Source organism: Littorina saxatilis, linkage group LG5, assembly GCF_037325665.1.
Source record: "Littorina saxatilis isolate snail1 linkage group LG5, US_GU_Lsax_2.0, whole genome shotgun sequence".
Lineage (NCBI taxonomy): Eukaryota > Metazoa > Mollusca > Gastropoda > Littorinimorpha > Littorinidae > Littorina > Littorina saxatilis.
The window spans coordinates 77196-99515 of NC_090249.1; the positions used below are offsets into that span (position 1 = coordinate 77196).

The 22320-nt window shown below is 39.8% G+C and overlaps 1 protein-coding gene across 4 annotated transcripts in view; it reads left to right on the forward strand.

Moving 5' to 3' along the window:
• LOC138966002 (serine-rich adhesin for platelets-like) overlaps positions 1 to 22320 on the forward strand; it is a 152128-nt gene that overhangs the window by 69073 nt on the left and 60735 nt on the right. For all 4 annotated transcript variants that reach the window (XR_011455563.1, XM_070338089.1, XM_070338087.1 and 1 more), the window contains 6 exons: positions 948 to 1075; positions 7337 to 7534; positions 10110 to 10214; positions 11211 to 11355; positions 13594 to 13721; positions 19928 to 20125. Coding sequence is in view for 3 of the 4 variants with exons in the window: in XM_070338089.1 (XP_070194190.1) it covers positions 948 to 1075; positions 7337 to 7534; positions 10110 to 10214; positions 11211 to 11355; positions 13594 to 13721; positions 19928 to 20125 (902 nt within the window). In the remaining variant the exon portion in view is untranslated. The remainder of the gene's footprint in view (positions 1 to 947; positions 1076 to 7336; positions 7535 to 10109; positions 10215 to 11210; positions 11356 to 13593; positions 13722 to 19927; positions 20126 to 22320) is intronic.

The window sequence follows — 22320 nt, forward strand, 5'->3', positions numbered from 1 at the left end:
ACGAGTATACGGTCTTGCTGAAAAATGGCAGCTACTTGACTAAATATTGTATTTTCGCCTTACGCGACTTGTTACATTTAGTCAAGTTTTGACTAAATATTTTAACATCGAGGGGGAATCGAAACGAGGGTCGTGGTGTATGTGCGTGTGTGCGTGTGTGTGTCTGTGTGTGTGTGTAGAGCGATTCAGACTAAACTACTGGACCGATCTTTATGAAATTTGACATGAGAGTTCCTGGGTATGAAATCCCCGAACGTTTTTTTCATTTTTTTGATAAATGTCTTTGATGACGTCATACCCGGCTTTTCGTGAAAGTTGAGGCGGCACTGTCACGCCCTCATTTTTCAACCAAATTGGTTGAAATTTTGGTCAAGTAATCTTCGATGAAGCCCGGACTTCGGTATTGCATTTCAGCTTGGTGGCTTAAAAATTAATTAATGACTTTGGTCATTAAAAATCTGAAAATTGTAAAAAAAAATAAAAATGTATAAAACGATCCAAATTTACGTTTATCTTATTCTCCATCATTTGCTGATTCCAAAAACATATAAATATGTTATATTCGGATTAAAAACAAGCTCTGAAAATTAAATATATAAAAATTATTATCAAAATTAAATTGTCCAAATCAATTTAAAAACACTTTCATCTTATTCCTTGTCGGTTCCTGATTCCAAAAACATATAGATATGATATGTTTGGATTAAAAACACGCTCAGAAAGTTAAAACAAAGAGAGGTACAGAAAAGCGTGCTATCCTTCTTAGCGCAACTGCTACCCCGCTCTTCTTGTCAATTTCACTGCCTTTGCCATGAGCGGTGGACTGACGATGCTACGAGTATACGGTCTTGCTGAAAAATGGCATTGCGTTCAGTTTCATTCTGTGAGTTCGACAGCTACTTGACTAAATATTGTATTTTCGCCTTACGCGACTTGTTTATTTTCAGATAACATTGGGAAACACAGCCAAGCACCACTCATTTCTCCACTAGCAGCAAGCCTGCAGGACTTTTCTGTCAACATTGGCGGTCCCACTACGCAGGCAGCCGTCACAACTCCCGCACCTGTTGCCCCTGTGAGTATTTAGAGTTGGACTGGGCTGAAAGTCATAATTGTCTACTCATCATATGCTGCCCCACAGCGGACACTCCCTCCCACAGAGGGTGATGTGAAAGCTGAACAGTAGCGACACTCCCTCCCACAGAGGGGGATGTGAAAGCTGAACAGTAGCGACACTCCCTCCCACAGAGGGGGATGTGAAAGCTGAACAGTAGCGACACTCCCTCCCACAGAGGGGGATGTGAAAGCTGAACAGTAGCGACACTCCCTCCCACAGAGGGGGATGTGAAAGCTGAACAGTAGCGACACTCCCTCCCACAGAGGGGGATGTGAAAGCTGAACAGTAGCGACACTCCCTCCCACAGAGGGGGATGTGAAAGCTGAACAGTAGCGACACTCCCTCCCACAGAGGGGGATGTGAAAGCTGAACAGTAGCGACACTCCCTCCCACAGAGGGGGATGTGAAAGCTGAACAGTAGCGACACTCCCTCCCACAGAGGGGGATGTGAAAGCTGAACAGTAGCGACACTCCCTCCCACAGAGGGGGATGTGAAAGCTGAACAGTAGCGACACTCCCTCCCACAGAGGGGGATGTGAAAGCTGAACAGTAGCGACACTCCCTCCCACAGAGGGGGATGTGAAAGCTGAACAGTAGCGACACTCCCTCCCACAGAGGGGGATGTGAAAGCTGAACAGTAGCGACACTCCCTCCCACAGAGGGGGATGTGAAAGCTGAACAGTAGCGACACTCCCTCCCACAGAGGGGGATGTGAAAGCTGAACAGTAGCGACACTCCCTCCCACAGAAATATAATTTGTTCCCGGCTTTGCCGGGAAGAAGCAGAGCCGAATACTGAACGCACTTCATTTTTTCACCAAGACCGCATACTCGTAGTTTCGTCAGTCTACCGCTCGTGGCAAAGGCAGTGAAATCGACAAGCCAGAATAGTGCGGTAATTTTCGCGCTGAGCAGGATAACACGCTTTTCTGTATCTCTATTCTTTTTAGTGTACTGAGTTTGTTTTTAATCCAAACATATCATATCTATATATGTTTTTGGAATCAGGGACCGACAAGGAATAAGATGAAATTGTTTTTAAATCGATTTCGGAAAATTAATTTTAATCATAATTTTCATATTTTTAATTTTCAGAGCTTGTTTGTTTGTATATGTTTTTGGAATCAGATAATGACGAAGAATAAGATAAAATTATTTTTGGATCGTTTAATAAAACAAATATTTTAATTACAAGTTTCCGATTTTTAATGACCAAACTCATTAATTAATTTTTAAGCCACCAAGCTGAAATGCAATACCAAAGTCCGGCCTTCGTCGAAGATTGCTTGGCCAAAATGTCAATCAATTTGATTGAAAAATGAGGGTGTGACAGTGCTGGCTCAACTTTTACAAAAAGCCGGATATGACGTCGTCAAAGGCATTTATCGAAAAAATGAAATACAAACTCTAGGGATATCATACCCAGGCACTCTCATGTCAGATTCATAAAGATCGGTCCAGTAGTTTACTCTGAATCGCTCTACACAGACACACATACACCACACACACACACACACACACACACACACACACACACACACACACACACACACACACACACACACACACACACACACACCTGTGACGACCCTCGTCTCGATTCCCCTTCTATGTTAAAACATTTAGTCTAAACTTGACTAAATGTAAAAAGAAGAAGACAGATGACAGAACAGAAAGAATTCAGATCTACAGATTAACGATTGACATTAATCTCACGTGTAGTCACCATTGATCTATCCTGACCTTGTCAATTCTCTTGAAAGTTAACCGCACTGAAGATTGTTTCATGCACTGTCCTGCGCAGCATGTGCGTTGGTTGAGGCTAGACTGACACCTCACTGCCTTTCACAGGCGATTGGGTAGGCCGGGTGGAAGACACACACACACACTAACGGACAGTATCCAGGGTAGCAAACGGTGGCTTCGATCCACGGTGTCCCCTCTTTTTGTCTAAAACTAACTTGTTCGTTTTATTGCTACGTACTGTTCATCTTCAAGGATATATGGATATTATGAACAGCCTAAAGGATATTTCCGTAGGTTCTCTTCCTTGTCAAAACTTTACATCGTTCCGAAGGAATGATAACTAACCAAGTATTGTGTTTTTCTTCAAATTCGGACATTGCATTTGACAAAAGACCCTGAGAGTGGGAATACAATTAGACTGCTACACCGAATGTAGCCACAATGATTGTGTTTTTGTGGGTGCATGTACATTTCACTGGTTGACATCGTTTGTTAGAAATAATAGCCAACCAATTTTCTTGTTTTTTTCTTCTTCTTGAATTCAGACAGAAAAATAAACTGTTACACCCTGATTGTGGAAGCATCAAAGCAGTGTTACACCAAGTGAAAGACTTTGATTGTAGAAGTATCAAAGCAGTGTTATACCAAGTGAAAGACCTTGATTGTAGAAGTATCAAAGCAGTGTTATACCAAGTAAAAGACTTTGATTGTAGAAGTATCAAAGCAGTGTTACACCAAGTAAAAGACCTTGATTGTAGAAGCATCAAAGCAGTGTTACACCTAGTAAAAGACCTTGATTGTAGAAGTATCAAAGCAGTGTTACACCTAGTAAAAGACCTTGATTGTAGAAGCATCAAAGCAGTGTTACACCTAGTAAAAGACCTTGATTGTAGAAGCATCAAAGCAGTGTTACACCAAGTAAAAGACCTTGATTGTGGAAGCATCAAAGCAGTGTTACACCAAGTGAAAGACCTTGATTGTAGAAGTATCAAAGCAGTGTTACACCAAGTAAAAGACCTTGATTGTAGAAGCATCAAAGCAGTGTTATACCAAGTAAAAGACCTTGATTGTAGAAGTATGAAAGCAGTGTTATACCAAGTAAAAGACCTTGATTATAGAAGCATCAAAGCAGTGTTACACCAAGTGAAAGACCTTGATTGTAGAAGTATGAAAGCAGTGTTATACCAAGTAAAAGACCTTGATTATAGAAGCATCAAAGCAGTGTTACACCAACTAAAAGACCTTGATTGTAGAAGTATCAAAGCAGTGTTACACCAACTAAAAGACCTTGATTGTAGAAGTATCAAAGCAGTGTTACACCAAGTAAAAGACCTTGATTGTAGAAGTATCAAAGCAGTGTTACACCAAGGAACAGACCTTGATTGTAGAAGTATGAAAGCAGTGTTACACCAACTAAAAGACCTTGATTGTAGAAGTATCAAAGCAGTGTTACACCAAGTAAAAGACCTTGATTGTAGAAGTATCAAAGCAGTGTTACACCAACTAAAAGACCTTGATTGTAGAAGTATCAAAGCAGTGTTACACCAACTAAAAGACCTTGATTGTAGAAACATCAAAGCAGTGTTACGCCAAGTGAAAGACTTTGATTGTAGAAGTATCAAAGCAGTGTTACACCAACTAAAAGACCTTGATTGTAGAAGTATCAAAGCAGTGTTACACCAAGTAAAAGACCTTGATTGTAGAAGTATCAAAGCAGTGTTACACCAACTAAAAGACCTTGATTGTAGAAGTATTAAAGCAGTGTTACACCAAGTGAAAGACCTTGATTGTAGAAGTATCAAAGCAGTGTTACACCAACTAAAAGACCTTGATTGTAGAAGCATCAAAGCAGTGTTACACCAAGTGAAAGACCTTGATTGTAGAAGCATCAAAGCAGTGTTACACCAACTAAAAGACCTTGATTGTAGAAGTATCAAAGCAGTGTTACACCAAGTAAAAGACCTTGATTGTAGAAGTATTAAAGCAGTGTTACACCAACTAAAAGACCTTGATTGTAGAAGTATTAAAGCAGTGTTACACCAAGTGAAAGACCTTGATTGTAGAAGTATCAAAGCAGTGTTACACCAACTAAAAGACCTTGATTGTAGAAGCATCAAAGCAGTGTTACACCAAGAGAAAGACCTTGATTGTAGAAGCATCAAAGCAGTGTTACACCAACTAAAAGACCTTGATTGTAGAAGTATCAAAGCAGTGTTACACCAAGAGAAAGACCTTGATTGTAGAAGCATCAAAGCAGTGTTACACCAAGTGAAAGACCTTGATTGTAGAAGCATTAAAGCAGTGTTACACCAAGTGAAAGACCTTGATTGTAGAAGCATCAAAGCAGTGTTACACCAAGTGAAAGACCTTGATTGTAGAAGTATCAAAGCAGTGTTACGCCAAGTAAAAGACCTTGATTGTAGAAGCGTCAAAGCAGTACGTGTTACACCAAGTAAAAGACCTTGATTGTAGAAGCATCAAAGCAGTGTTACACCAAGTGAAAGACCTTGATTGTAGAAGTATCAAAGCAGTGTTACACCAAGTGAAAGACCTTGATTGTAGAAGTATCAAAGCAGTGTTACACCAAGTGAAAGACCTTGATTGTAGAAGCGTCAAAGCAGTACGTGTTACACCAAGTGAAAGACCTTGATTGTGGAAGTATCAAAGCAGTGTTACACCAACTAAAAGACCTTGATTGTAGAAGTATCAAAGCAGTGTTACACCAACTAAAAGACCTTGATTGTAGAAGTATCAAAGCAGTGTTACACCAAGTAAAAGACCTTGATTGTAGAAGTATCAAAGCAGTGTTACACCAAGTAAAAGACCTTGATTGTAGAAGCGTCAAAGCAGTGTTACACCAAGTGAAAGACCTTGATTGTAGAAACATCAAAGCAGTGTTACACCAAGTAAAAGACCTTGATTGTAGAAGCATCAAAGCAGTGTTACACCAAGTGAAAGTCCTTGATTGTAGAAACATCAAAGCAGTGTTACACCAAGTGAAAGACCTTGATTGTAGAAGCATCAAAGCAGTGTTACACCAAGTAAAAGACCTTGATTGTGGAAGTATCAAAGCAGTGTTACACCAAGTAAAAGACTTTGATTGTAGAAGTATCAAAGCAGTGTTATACCAAGTGAAAGACCTTGATTGTAGAAGTATCAAAGCAGTGTTACACCAAGTGAAAGACCTTGATTGTAGAAGTATCAAAGCAGTGTTACACCAAGTGAAAGACCTTGATTGTAGAAACATCAAAGCAGTGTTACGCCAAGTAAAAGACCTTGATTGTAGAAGCATCAAAGCAGTGTTACGCCAAGTGAAAGACCTTGATTGTAGAAGTATCAAAGCAGTGTTACACCAAGTGAAAGACCTTGATTGTAGAAGTATCAAAGCAGTGTCACACCAAGTGAAAGACCTTGATTGTAGAAGTATCAAAGCAGTGTTACACCAAGTGAAAGACCTTGATTGTAGAAGTATCAAAGCAGTGTTACGCCAACTAAAAGACCTTGATTGTGGAAGTATCAAAGCAGTGTTACGTCGCCAACTAAAAGACCTTGATTGTGGAAGTATCAAAGCAGTACGTGTTACACCAAGTAAAAGACCTTGATTGTAGAAGCATCAAAGCAGTGTTATACCAAGTGAAAGACCTTGATTGTAGAAGCATCAAAGCAGTGTTACACCAAGTGAAAGACCTTGATTGTGGAAGTATCAAAGCAGTGTTACACCAAGAGAAAGACCTTGATTGTAGAAGTATCAAAGCAGTGTTACACCAAGTGAAAGACCTTGATTGTTGAAGCATCAAAGCAGTGTTACGCCAACTAAAAGACCTTGATTGTGCATGTGGAAGTATCAAAGCAGTGTTACGCCAACTAAAAGACCTTGATTGTGGAAGTATCAAAGCAGTGTTACACCAAATAAAAGACCTTGATTGTGGAAGTATCAAAGCAGTGTTACACCAAGTGAAAGACCTTGATTGTTGAAGCATCAAAGCAGTGTTACACCAAGTGAAAGACCTTGATTGTAGAAGTATCAAAGCAGTGTTACACCAAGTGAAAGACCTTGATTGTAGAAGTATCAAAGCAGTGTTACACCAAGTGAAAGACCTTGATTGTTGAAGCATCAAAACAGTGTTACACCAAGTGAAAGACCTTGATTGTAGAAGCATCAAAGCAGTGTTATACCAAGTGAAAGACCTTGATTGTAGAAGCATCAAAGCAGTGTTACACCAAGAGAAAGACCTTGATTGTAGAAGTATCAAAGCAGTGTTACACCAAGTGAAAGACCTTGATTGTTGAAGCATCAAAGCAGTGTTACACCAAGTGAAAGACCTTGATTGTAGAAGTATCAAAGCAGTGTTACACCAAGTGAAGTGGCAGTGATTGTGACTGTGAATTCGTGTACACCCAATTTGTTGCTTTGAGAGATTATTCACATCCTTTTCAAGGAGTAATATTCTATTTTGTTATTGTTTGATTCCAGACCGGAAGGCTGACAAATGACGCAGGATGTGGCAGTGCTAAGGGGTGCTACTCTAAATGCAGCGGCACTGACTGTGACTTTGTCATGACGTGGGAACAAGGAACGTCCGACAGCAACGTCAGGATGACGCTCAGCGGGATTGTCGGGGGCTCGCAAGGCAGCTACATAGCCCTTGGTCTCTCCAAGGACGATAAAATGGTAAACTACAGTTAACCCATGACAATCGGAGACTACTGTGGCACAGCCCTTTTTTTTTTTTAAATCTGATAAACAAAGGGAAGTATAAGTGCTCTAAGTGCATAGGAGATGTGCTGTAGAGTTATGAAGTAAGAGTTATGTATAGAACCAATATTCTGGCACCTGAGAGAAAAACAAGCATTAAAGTAAACAATGAAATGTGAAGAGAAAACAAGTCGCGTAAGGCGAAAATACAATATTTAGTCAAGTAGCTGCCATTTTTCAGCAAGACCGTATACTCGTAGCATCGTCAGTCTACCGCTCATGGCAAAGGCAGTGAAATTGACAAGAAGAGCGGGGTAGTAGTTGCGCTAAGAAGGATAGCACGCTTTTCTGTACCTCTCTTTGTTTTAACTTTCTGAGCGTGTTTTTAATCCAAACATATCATATCTATATGTTTTTGGAATCAGGAACCGACAAGGAATAAGATGAAAGTGTTTTTAAATTGATTTGGACAATTTAATTTTGATAATAATTTTTATATATTTAATTTTCAGAGCTTGTTTTTAATCCGAATATAACATATTTATATGTTTTTGGAATCAGCAAATGATGGAGAATAAGATAAACGTAAATTTGGATCGTTTTATAAATTTTTTTTTTTTTTAAATTTTCAGATTTTTAATGACCAAAGTCATTAATTAATTTTTAAGCCACCAAGCTGAAATGCAATACCGAAGTCCGGGCTTCGTCGAAGATTACTTGACCAAAATTTGAACCAATTTGGTTGAAAAATGAGGGCGTGACAGTGCCGCCTCAACTTTCACGAAAAGCCGGATATGACGTCATCAAAGACATTTATCAAAAAAATGAAGAAAACGTTCGGGGATTTCATACCCAGGAACTCTCATGTCAAATTTCATAAAGATCGGTCCAGTAGTTTAGTCTGAATCGCTCTACACACACACACACACGCACACACACACGCACATACACCACGACCCTCGTTTCGATTCCCCCTCGATGTTAAAATATTTAGTCAAAACTTGACTAAATATAAAAACGTATGGGGATTTCATACCCAGGAACTCTCATGTCAAATTTCATAAAGATCGGTCCAGTAGTTTAGTCTGAATCGCTCTACACACACACACACGCACACACGCACACACGCACACACGCACACACGCACATACACCACGACCCTCGTTTCGATTCCCCCTCGATGTTAAAATATTTAGTCAAAACTTGACTAAATGTAAAAAAGAGGATCAATCAATCAATCAATATGAAGCGTATATAGCGCGTATTCCTTGGGTACAGTTCTAAGCGCTTGTCGAAGAGTTGTCAACACAGGACTAACAAAGAAACTAACATCTACAGACGGACACGAACCCTATCACACACTAGCAAACCCTGATAAACATACAACAAACAACTGCGCGCGCTTAACAACAATGTACACATCAATAGCTAGGTCCAAACAAAATAATATTAAGCACAAAGAAAAGCACTGAAAGCAGTGTGTTCCGTTCAATGCTTGTTTATATATTCTCAGAATTGCCATGAGATTGGTTCTGCGTAACTCTTGGTAACTGTAACGCACATCTGGTGTGCATTGAATAGAGTGCTTACTTCCCTTTGTTTATCACATGATACCGTGGAACCTGTCCTGGCGACCATCTCTTCATAAAAAGGACCCCCTACAAACAGCCACCCCCGAGATGGATCCCTGATCAGTTTATTCCTAAACAGAGTATTTTTGGGACAATAAGGTGCAACTTTTGTCCTCAACTTTGACCCCTGCGACCTTTTAACATGTATCGCTTTGTATATGTTACAGTAAATTCATCAAACCAGTCAATTTGTAAATTCACTCCGTAAATTTACCAATTTACTGAAAAATTCAGGAAATTTACAAATTTACTGAGTTTGACACCCAGGAAATTTACAAACTGTAACATATATAGCTAAAGAAGTGAACAAATGTGCCCACACTGCTAAAGAAAGATACATTTCACTTCCTGTCTAGTGATATGCGTGTTTTAGCTATTATGACCTTGGCAAGGTTTTCTCTCATGCATCGAAGGCATTTCTCACACCCACGCTTGCACACACATACGCAAGCACACACACACACACACACACGCACATGCACTTACACACACACACACACACACACACACACACACACACACACTGACACACACACACGTACACAGGTACACACATACACACATACAGACACAGACACACATTCACACACACACACACACACACACACACAAACACACACACACTCACACACACACACACACACACACACACATACACACACACATAATATTGAGTATTCCTGCAATGTTGTACCACTGTTCTGACCTTATCTATACATCATTGTTTGTGTGCACAGAGTGACGACAGCGTGATGTACTGTATCCTTCTTATCTATACATCATTGTTTGTGTGCACAGAGTGACGACAGCGTGATGTACTGTATCCTTCTTATCTATACATCATTGTTTGTGTGCACAGAGTGACGACAGCGTGATGTACTGTATCCTTCTTATCTATACATCATTGTTTGTGTGCACAGAGTGACGACAGCGTGATGTACTGTATCAAAGAAGGGGTCTACAACGCTTACAACAATGATGGATCCAAGTTCTCCCAAACTTTGACAAACAACAATGAACAAGCGGTAAACTTGATACGATTGTTTTACGTTCACACTTTTCATAGTCTTGGGATGATTTTATATATGATAGTGGAGCCTCGTTCACACTTTTCATACAGTCTTGGGATGATTTTATATATGATAGTGGAGCCTCGTTCACACTTTTCATAGGCTTGGGATGATTTTATATATGATAGTGGAGCCTCGTTCACACTTTTCATAGTCTTGGGATGATTTTATATATGATAGTGGAGCCTCGTTCACACTTTTCATACAGTCTTGGGATGGTTTTATATGATAGTGGAGCCTCGTTCACACTTTTCATACAGTCTTGGGATGATTTTATATGATAGTGGAGCCTTGTTCACACTTTTCATACAGTCTTGGGATGATTGTATATGATAGTGGACCCTTGTTCACACTTTTCATACAGTCTTGGGATGATTGTATATGATAGTGGACCCTCGTTCACACTTTTCATACAGTCTTGGGATGATTGTATATGATAGTGGAGCCTTGTTCACACTTTTCATACAGTCTTGGGATGATTGTATATGATAGTGGAGCCTCGTTCACACTTTTCATACAGTCTTGGGATGATTGTATATGATAGTGGAGCCTCGTTCACACTTTTCATACAGTCTTGGGATGATTGTATATGATAGTGGAGCCTTGTTCACACTTTTCATAGTCTTGGGATGATTGTATATATGATAGTGGAGCCTCGTTCACACTTTTCATACAGTCTTGGGATGATTGTATATGATAGTGGAGCCTTGTTCACACTTTTCATACAGTCTTGGGATGATTGTATATATGATAGTGGAGCCTCGTTCACACTTTTCATACAGTCTTGGGATGATTGTATATATGATAGTGGAGCCTTGTTCACACTTTTCATACAGTCTTGGGATGATTGTATATATGATAGTGGAGCCTCGTTCACACTTTTCATAGAGTCTTGGGATGATTGTATATGATAGTGGAGGACGGTGTACTGACCTGCTCTTTCTCTAACAGGGTTTGTCTGACATTACCGCCACCTTGAAGGACGGTGTACTGACCTGCTCTTTCTTGCGTGACACGGCGGCAAGTAGCAACGGGCAACAGTTTGCTCTCGATCAAAACTACACGCTCTTTTTTGCCACGGGGTCCGCTACGCCAGGTATGTGTTTGTGGGTGTGAGTGGGGGGGGGGTGGGGGTGGGGTGGGACAGTTTGCTCTGGACCAAGACTACATTCTCTTTTTTGCTACGGGGCCTGCTACGCCAGGTAGGTGTTTGTATGTGTGTGTGTGGGAGGGGGGGGGGGGGAGGGGAGTTGTGGGCAACAATTTGCTCTGGACCGAGACTATACCATGTTTTTTGCCACAGGGCCTGCTTTGTTTGTGTGTGTGTGTGTGTGTGTGTGTGTGTGGGATGGCGGGGGATAGAGAGTTGTGGGCCACAATTTGCTTTGGACCGAGACTACACGCTCTTTTTTGCAACTGGGTCTGCACTTCACCAAGTAGTGAACTAACTTCTCTTTTTTGAAATTGTAATGCACACGTGTATTTAACCTTTATCCTATAGTCTAAACAGAATTCAGTATTTTAGCTAAAGGGGCCATGCAATTAAGTCGCTGCAAAGTTGTAGAGGTTATGAGAAAAAATGCAACAACCAGCTTGTCTTTTTGTTGTATTTAGTCAAGTTTTGACTAAATATTTTAACATCGAGGGGGAATCGAAACGAGGGTCGTGGTGTATGTGCGTGTGTGCGTGCGTGTGTGCGTGTGTGTGTGTGTGCGTGTGTGTGTGTGTGTAGAGCGATTCAGACTAAACTACTGTACCGATCTTTATGAAATTTGACATGAGAGTTCCTGGGTATGAAATCCCCGAACGTTTTTTTCATTTTTTTGATAAATGTCTTTGATGACGTCATATCCGGCTTTTCGTGAAAGTTGAGGCGGCACTGTCACGCCCTCATTTTTCAACCAAATTGGTTGAAATTTTGGTCAAGTAATCTTCGACGAAGCCCGGACTTCGGTATTGCATTTCAGCTTGGTGGCTTAAAAATTAATTAATGACTTTGGTCATTAAAAATCTGAAAATTGTAAAAAAAAATAAAAATTTATAAAACGATCCAAATTTATGTTTATCTTATTCCCCATCATTTGCTGATTCCAAAAACATATAAATATGTTATATTCGGATTAAAAACAAGCTCTGAAAATTAAATATATAAAAATTATTATCAAAATTAAATTGTCCAAATCAATTTAAAAACACTTTCATCTTATTCCTTGTCGGTTCCTGATTCCAAAAACATATAGATATGATATGTTTGGATTAAAATCACGCTCAGAAAGTTAAAACAAAGAGAGGTACAGAAAAGCGTGCTATCCTTCTTAGCGCAACTACTACCCCGCTCTTCTTGTCAATTTCACTGCCTTTGACATGAGCGGTGGACTGACGATGCTACGAGTATACGGTCTTGCTGAAAAATGGCAGCTACTTGACTAAATATTGTATTTTCGCCTTACGCGACTTGTTACATTTAGTCAAGTTTTGACTAAATATTTTAACATCGAGGGGGAATCGAAACGAGGGTCGTGGTGTATGTGCGTGTGTGCGTGTGTGTGTCTGTGTGTGTGTGTAGAGCGATTCAGACTAAACTACTGGACCGATCTTTATGAAATTTGACATGAGAGTTCCTGGGTATGAAATCCCCGAACGTTTTTTTCATTTTTTTGATAAATGTCTTTGATGACGTCATACCCGGCTTTTCGTGAAAGTTGAGGCGGCACTGTCACGCCCTCATTTTTCAACCAAATTGGTTGAAATTTTGGTCAAGTAATCTTCGATGAAGCCCGGACTTCGGTATTGCATTTCAGCTTGGTGGCTTAAAAATTAATTAATGACTTTGGTCATTAAAAATCTGAAAATTGTAAAAAAAAATAAAAATGTATAAAACGATCCAAATTTACGTTTATCTTATTCTCCATCATTTGCTGATTCCAAAAACATATAAATATGTTATATTCGGATTAAAAACAAGCTCTGAAAATTAAATATATAAAAATTATTATCAAAATTAAATTGTCCAAATCAATTTAAAAACACTTTCATCTTATTCCTTGTCGGTTCCTGATTCCAAAAACATATAGATATGATATGTTTGGATTAAAAACACGCTCAGAAAGTTAAAACAAAGAGAGGTACAGAAAAGCGTGCTATCCTTCTTAGCGCAACTGCTACCCCGCTCTTCTTGTCAATTTCACTGCCTTTGCCATGAGCGGTGGACTGACGATGCTACGAGTATACGGTCTTGCTGAAAAATGGCATTGCGTTCAGTTTCATTCTGTGAGTTCGACAGCTACTTGACTAAATATTGTATTTTCGCCTTACGCGACTTGTTTATTTTCAGATAACATTGGGAAACACAGCCAAGCACCACTCATTTCTCCACTAGCAGCAAGCCTGCAGGACTTTTCTGTCAACATTGGCGGTCCCACTACGCAGGCAGCCGTCACAACTCCCGCACCTGTTGCTCCTGTGAGTATTTAGAGTTGGACTGGGCTGAAAGTCATAATTGTCTACTCATCATATGCTGCCCCACAGCGGACACTCCCTCCCACAGAGGGGGATGTGAAAGCTGAACAGTAGCGACACTCCCTCCCACAGAGGGGGATGTGAAAGCTGAACAGTAGCGACACTCCCTCCCACAGAGGGGGATGTGAAAGCTGAACAGTAGCGACACTCCCTCCCACAGAGGGGGATGTGAAAGCTGAACAGTAGCGACACTCCCTCCCACAGAGGGGGATGTGAAAGCTGAACAGTAGCGACACTCCCTCCCACAGAGGGGGATGTGAAAGCTGAACAGTAGCGACACTCCCTCCCACAGAGGGGGATGTGAAAGCTGAACAGTAGCGACACTCCCTCCCACAGAGGGGGATGTGAAAGCTGAACAGTAGCGACACTCCCTCCCACAGAGGGGGATGTGAAAGCTGAACAGTAGCGACACTCCCTCCCACAGAGGGGGATGTGAAAGCTGAACAGTAGCGACACTCCCTCCCACAGAGGGGGATGTGAAAGCTGAACAGTAGCGACACTCCCTCCCACAGAGGGGGATGTGAAAGCTGAACAGTAGCGACACTCCCTCCCACAGAGGGGGATGTGAAAGCTGAACAGTAGCGACACTCCCTCCCACAGAGGGGGATGTGAAAGCTGAACAGTAGCGACACTCCCTCCCACAGAGGGGGATGTGAAAGCTGAACAGTAGCGACACTCCCTCCCACAGAGGGGGATGTGAAAGCTGAACAGTAGCGACACTCCCTCCCACAGAAATATAATTTGTTCCCGGCTTTGCCGGGAAGAAGCAGAGCCGAATACTGAACGCACTTCATTTTTTCACCAAGACCGCATACTCGTAGTTTCGTCAGTCTACCGCTCGTGGCAAAGGCAGTGAAATCGACAAGCCAGAATAGTGCGGTAATGTTCCCGCTGAGCAGGATAACACGCTTTTCTGTATCTCTATTCTTTTTAGTGTACTGAGTTTGTTTTTAATCCAAACATATCATATCTATATATGTTTTTGGAATCAGGGACCGACAAGGAATAAGATGAAATTGTTTTTAAATCGAATAATTTTCATATTTTTAATTTTCAGAGCTTGTTTGTAATCCAAATATAACATATGTATATGTTTTTGGAATCAGAAAATGACGAAGAATAAGATAAAATTATTTTTGGATCGTTTAATAAAAAAATAATTTTAATTACAAGTTTCCGATTTTTAATGACCAAACTCATTCATTAGTTCTTAAGCCACCAAGCTGAAATGCAATATCAAAGTCCGGCCTTCGTCGAAGATAGCTTTGACCAAAAATTGAATCAATTTGATTGAAAAATGAGGGTTTGACAGTGCCGCCTCAACTTTTACAAAAAGCCGGATATGACGTCATCAAAGACATTTATCCAAAAAAAAATAAAAAAACGTCAGAGGATATCATACCCAGGAACTCTCACGTCAAATTCATAAAGATCGGTCCAGTAGTTTACTCTCAATCGCTCTACACACACACACACACACGCACACACACACACACACACACACACACACACACACACACACACACACACACACACACACACACACACACACACCTGTGACGACCCTCGTCTCGATTCCCCTTCTATGTTAAAACATTTAGTCTAAACTTGACTAAATGTAAAAAGAAGAAGACAGATGACAGAACAGAAAGAATTCAGATCTACAGATTAACGATTGACATTAATCTCACGTGTAGTCACCATTGATCTATCCTGACCTTGTCAATTCTCTTGAAAGTTAACCGCACTGAAGATTGTTTCATGCACTGTCCTGCGCAGCATGTGCGTTGGTTGAGGCTAGACTGACACCTCACTGCCTTTCACAGGCGATTGGGTAGGCCGGGTGGAAGACACACACACACACTAACGGACAGTATCCAGGGTAGCAAACGGTGGCTTCGATCCACGGTGTCCCCTCTTTTTGTCTAAAACTAACTTGTTCGTTTTATTGCTACGTACTGTTCATCTTCAAGGATATATGGATATTATGAACAGCCTAAAGGATATTTCCGTAGGTTCTCTTCCTTGTCAAAACTTTACATCGTTCCGAAGGAATGATAACTAACCAAGTATTGTGTTTTTCTTCAAATTCGGACATTGCATTTGACAAAAGACCCTGAGAGTGGGAATACAATTAGACTGCTACACCGAATGTAGCCACAATGATTGTGTTTTTGTGGGTGCATGTACATTTCACTGGTTGACATCGTTTGTTAGAAATAATAGCCAACCAATTTTCTTGTTTTTTTCTTCTTCTTGAATTCAGACAGAAAAATAAACTGTTACACCCTGATTGTGGAAGCATCAAAGCAGTGTTACACCAAGTGAAAGACCTTGATTGTAGAAGTATCAAAGCAGTGTTACACCAAGTAAAAGACTTTGATTGTAGAAGCATCAAAGCAGTGTTACACCTAGTAAAAGACCTTGATTGTAGAAGCATCAAAGCAGTGTTACACCTAGTAAAAGACCTTGATTGTAGAAGTATCAAAGCAGTGTTACACCTAGTAAAAGACCTTGATTGTAGAAGCATCAAAGCAGTGTTACACCTAGTAAAAGACCTTGATTGTAGAAGCATCAAAGCAGTGTTACACCAAGTAAAAGACCTTGATTGTAGAAGCATCAAAGCAGTGTTACACCAATTAAGTGAAAGACCTTGATTGTTGAAGCATCAAAGCAGTGTTACACCAAGTGAAAGACCTTGATTGTAGAAACATCAAAGCAGTGTTACGCCAAGTAAAAGACCTTGATTGTAGAAGCATCAAAGCAGTGTTACGCCAAGTGAAAGACCTTGATTGTAGAAACATCAAAGCAGTGTTACGCCAAGTAAAAGACCTTGATTGTAGAAGCATCAAAGCAGTGTTACGCCAAGTAAAAGACCTTGATTGTAGAAGCGTCAAAGCAGTACGTGTTACACCAAGTAAAAGACCTTGATTGTAGAAGCATCAAAGCAGTGTTATACCAAGTGAAAGACCTTGATTGTAGAAGCATCAAAGCAGTGTTACACCAAGTGAAAGACCTTGATTGTAGAAGCATCAAAGCAGTGTTACACCAATTAAGTGAAAGACCTTGATTGTAGAAGCATCAAAGCAGTGTTACACCAAGTGAAAGACCTTGATTGTGGAAGTATCAAAGCAGTGTTACACCAAGTAAAAGACCTTGATTATAGAAGCATCAAAGCAGTGTTACACCAATTAAGTGAAAGACCTTGATTATAGAAGCATCAAAGCAGTGTTACACCAAGTGAAAGACCTTGATTGTAGAAGTATGAAAGCAGTGTTATACCAAGTAAAAGACCTTGATTATAGAAGCATCAAAGCAGTGTTACACCAAGTGAAAGACCTTGATTGTAGAAGTATCAAAGCAGTGTTACACCAACTAAAAGACCTTGATTGTAGAAGTATCAAAGCAGTGTTACACCAACTAAAAGACCTTGATTGTAGAAGTATCAAAGCAGTGTTACACCAAGTAAAAGACCTTGATTGTAGAAGTATCAAAGCAGTGTTACACCTAGTAAAAGACCTTGATTGTAGAAGCATCAAAGCAGTGTTACACCTAGTAAAAGACCTTGATTGTAGAAGCATCAAAGCAGTGTTACACCAAGTAAAAGACCTTGATTATAGAAGCATCAAAGCAGTGTTACACCAAGTGAAAGACCTTGATTGTAGAAGTATGAAAGCAGTGTTATACCAAGTAAAAGACCTTGATTATAGAAGCATCAAAGCAGTGTTACACCAACTAAAAGACCTTGATTGTAGAAGTATCAAAGCAGTGTTACACCAACTAAAAGACCTTGATTGTAGAAACATCAAAGCAGTGTTACGCCAAGTGAAAGACTTTGATTGTAGAAGTATCAAAGCAGTGTTACACCAAGAGAAAGACCTTGATTGTAGAAGTATCAAAGCAGTGTTACACCAAGAGAAAGACCTTGATTGTAGAAGCATCAAAGCAGTGTTACACCAACTAAAAGACCTTGATTGTAGAAGCATCAAAGCAGTGTTACACCAAGTAAAAGACCTTGATTGTAGAAGTATCAAAGCAGTGTTACACCAAGGAACAGACCTTGATTGTAGAAGTATGAAAGCAGTGTTACACCAAGGAAAAGACCTTGATTGTAGAAGTATTAAAGTAGTGTTACACCAACTAAAAGACCTTGATTGTAGAAGTATTAAAGCAGTGTTACACCAAGTGAAAGACTTTGATTGTAGAAGTATCAAAGCAGTGTTACGCCAAGTAAAAGACCTTGATTGTAGAAACATCAAAGCAGTGTTACACCAAGTGAAAGACCTTGATTGTAGAAACATCAAAGCAGTGTTACACCAACTAAAAGACCTTGATTGTAGAAGTATCAAAGCAGTGTTACACCAAGTAAAAGACCTTGATTGTAGAAGTATTAAAGCAGTGTTACACCAACTAAAAGACCTTGATTGTAGAAGTATTAAAGCAGTGTTACACCAAGTGAAAGACCTTGATTGTAGAAGTATCAAAGCAGTGTTACACCAACTAAAAGACCTTGATTGTAGAAGCATCAAAGCAGTGTTACACCAAGAGAAAGACCTTGATTGTAGAAGCATCAAAGCAGTGTTACACCAACTAAAAGACCTTGATTGTAGAAGTATCAAAGCAGTGTTACACCAACTAAAAGACCTTGATTGTAGAAGTATCAAAGCAGTGTTACACCAACTAAAAGACCTTGATTGTAGAAGTATCAAAGCAGTGTTACACCAAGTGAAAGACTTTGATTGTAGAAGTATCAAAGCAGTGTTACGCCAAGTAAAAGACCTTGATTGTAGAAACATCAAAGCAGTGTTACGCCAAGTAAAAGACCTTGATTGTAGAAGCATCAAAGCAGTGTTACACCAACTAAAAGACCTTGATTGTAGAAGTATCAAAGCAGTGTTACACCAAGAGAAAGACCTTGATTGTAGAAGCATCAAAGCAGTGTTACGCCAAGTAAAAGACCTTGATTGTAGAAACATCAAAGCAGTGTTACGCCAAGTAAAAGACCTTGATTGTAGAAGTATCAAAGCAGTGTTACACCAAGTGAAAGACCTTGATTGTAGAAACATCAAAGCAGTGTTACGCCAAGTAAAAGACCTTGATTGTAGAAGCATCAAAGCAGTGTTACGCCAAGTAAAAGACCTTGATTGTAGAAGCGTCAAAGCAGTACGTGTTACACCAAGTAAAAGACCTTGATTGTAGAAGCATCAAAGCAGTGTTATACCAAGTGAAAGACCTTGATTGTAGAAGCATCAAAGCAGTGTTACACCAAGAGAAAGACCTTGATTGTAGAAGTATCAAAGCAGTGTTACACCAAGAGAAAGACCTTGATTGTAGAAGCATCAAAGCAGTGTTACACCAACTAAAAGACCTTGATTGTAGAAGTATCAAAGCAGTGTTACACCAAGAGAAAGACCTTGATTGTAGAAGTATCAAAGCAGTGTTACACCAACTAAAAGACCTTGATTGTAGAAGTATCAAAGCAGTGTTACACCAACTAAAAGACCTTGATTGTTGAAGCATCAAAGCAGTGTTACACCAACTAAAAGACCTTGATTGTGGAAGTATCAAAGCAGTGTTACACCAAGTAAAAGACCTTGATTGTAGAAGCATCAAAGCAGTGTTATACCAAGTGAAAGACCTTGATTGTAGAAGCATCAAAGCAGTGTTACACCAAGTGAAAGACCTTGATTGTAGAAGTATCAAAGCAGTGTTATACCAAGTGAAAGACCTTGATTGTAGAAGCATCAAAGCAGTGTTACACCAAGTAAAAGACCTTGATTGTAGAAGTATCAAAGCAGTGTTACACCAACTAAAAGACCTTGATTGTAGAAGTATCAAAGCAGTGTTACACCAACTAAAAGACCTTGATTGTAGAAGTATCAAAGCAGTGTTACACCAAGAGAAAGACCTTGATTGTTGAAGCATCAAAACAGTGTTACACCAAGTGAAAGACCTTGATTGTAGAAGTATCAAAGCAGTGTTACACCAAGTGAAAGACCTTGATTGTTGATGCATCAAAGCAGTGTTACACCAAGTGAAGTGGCAGTGATTGTGACTGTGAATTCGTGTACACCCAATTTGTTGCTTTGAGAGATTATTCACATCCTTTTCAAGGAGTAATATTTTATTTTGTTATTGTTTGATTCCAGACCGGAAGGCTGACAAATGACGCAGGATGTGGCAGTGCTAAGGGGTGCTACTCTAAATGCAGCGGCACTGACTGTGACTTTGTCATGACGTGGGAACAAGGAACGTCCGACAGCAACGTCAGGATGACGCTCAGCGGGATTGTCGGGGGCTCGCAAGGCAGCTACATAGCCCTTGGTCTCTCCAAGGACGATAAAATGGTAAACTACAGTTAACCCATGACAATCGGAGACTACTGTGGCACAGCCCTTTTTTTTTTTAAATCGGATAAACAAAGGGACGTATAAGTGCTTTAAGTGCATAGGAGATGTGCTCTAGAGTTATGAAGTAAGAGTTATGTAGAACCAATATTCTGGCACCTGAGAGAAAAACAAGCATTAAAGTAAACAATGAAATGTGAAGAGAAAAACAAGTCGCGTAAGGCGAAAATACAATATTTAGTCAAGTAGCTGTCGAACTCACAGAATGACACTGAACGCAATGCCATTTTTCAGCAAGACCGTATACTCGTAGCATCGTCAGTCCACCGCTCATGGCAAAGGCAGTGAAATTGACAAGAAGAGCGGAGTAGTAGTTGCGCTAAGAAGGATAGCACGCTTTTCTGTACCTCTCTTCGTTTTAACTTTCTGAGCGTGTTTTTAATCCAAACATATCATATCTATATGTTTTTGGAATCAGGAACCGACAAGGAATAAGATGAAAGTGTTTTTAAAACGATTTCGAAAAAAAAAATTTGATAATAATTTTTATATATTTAATTTTCAGAGCTTGTTTTTAATCCGAATATAACATATTTATATGTTTTTGGAATCAGCAAATGATGGAGAATAAGATAAACGTAAATTTGGATCGTTTTATAAATTTTTATTTTTTTTTACAATTTTCAGATTTTTAATGACCAAAGTCATTAATTAATTTTTAAGCCACCAAGCTGAAATGCAATACCGAACCCCGGGCTTCGTCGAAGATTACTTGACCAAAATTTCAACCAATTTGGTTGAAAAATGAGGGCGTGACAGTGCCGCCTCAACTTTCACGAAAAGCCGGATATGACGTCATCAAAGACATTTATCAAAAAAATGAAAAAAACGTTCGGGGATTTCATACCCAGGAACTCTCATGTCAAATTTCATAAAGATCGGTCCAGTAGTTTAGTCTGAATCGCTCTACACACACACACACACACACGCACAGACAGACACACATACACCATACCCTCGTTTCGATTCCCCCTCGATGTTAAAATATTTAGTCAAAACTTGACTAAATATAAAAAGAGGATCAATCAATCAATCAATATGAAGCTTATATAGCGCGTATTCCTTGGGTACAGTTCTAAGCGCTTGTCGAAGATCGCGTTGTCAACACAGGACTAACAAAGAAACTAACATTTACAGACGGACACGAACCCTATCACACACTGGCAAACCCTGATAAACATACAACAAACAACTGCGCGCGCGCGCTTAACAACAATGTACACATCAATAGCTAGGTCCAAACAAAATAATATTAAGCACAAAGAAAAGCACTGAAAGCAGTGTGTTTCGTTCAATGCTTGTTTATATATTCTCAGGTGCCATGAGATTGGTTGTGCGTAACTCTTGCTAACTGTAACTGCACATCTGGTGTGCATTGAATAGAGTGCTTACTTCCCTTTGTTTATCACATGATACAGTAGAACCTGTCCTGGCAACCATCTCTTCATAAAAAGGACCCCCTACAAACAGCCACCCCCGAGATGGATCCCTGGTCAGTTCATTCCTAAACAGAGTATTTTTGGGACAATAAGGTGCAACTTTTGTCCTCAACTTTGACCCCTGCGACCTTTTAACATGTATCGCTTTGTATATGTTACAGTAAATTCATCAAACCAGCCAATTTGTAAATTCACTCCGTAAATTTACCAATTTACTGAAAAATTCAGGAAATTTACAAATTTACTGAGTTTGACACCCAGGAAATTTACAAATTTACTGAAAATTTCAGTAAATTTACAAATTTACTGGTTTGATGAATTTACTGTAACATATATAGCTAAAGAAGTGAACAAATGTGCCCACACTGCTAAAGAAAGATACGTCATTTCACTTCCTGTCTAGTGATATGCGTGTTTTAGCTATTATGACCTTGGCAAGGTTTTCTCTCATGCATCGAAGGCATTTCTCACACCCACGCTTGCATACACATACACAAGCACACACACACACACACACGCACACGCATTTACACACACACACACACACACACACACACACACACACACACACACACACATACACACATACAGACACGGACACACATTCACACACACACACACACACACACACACACAAACACACAAACACTCACACAAACAAACACACATTCACACACACATAATATTGAGTATTCC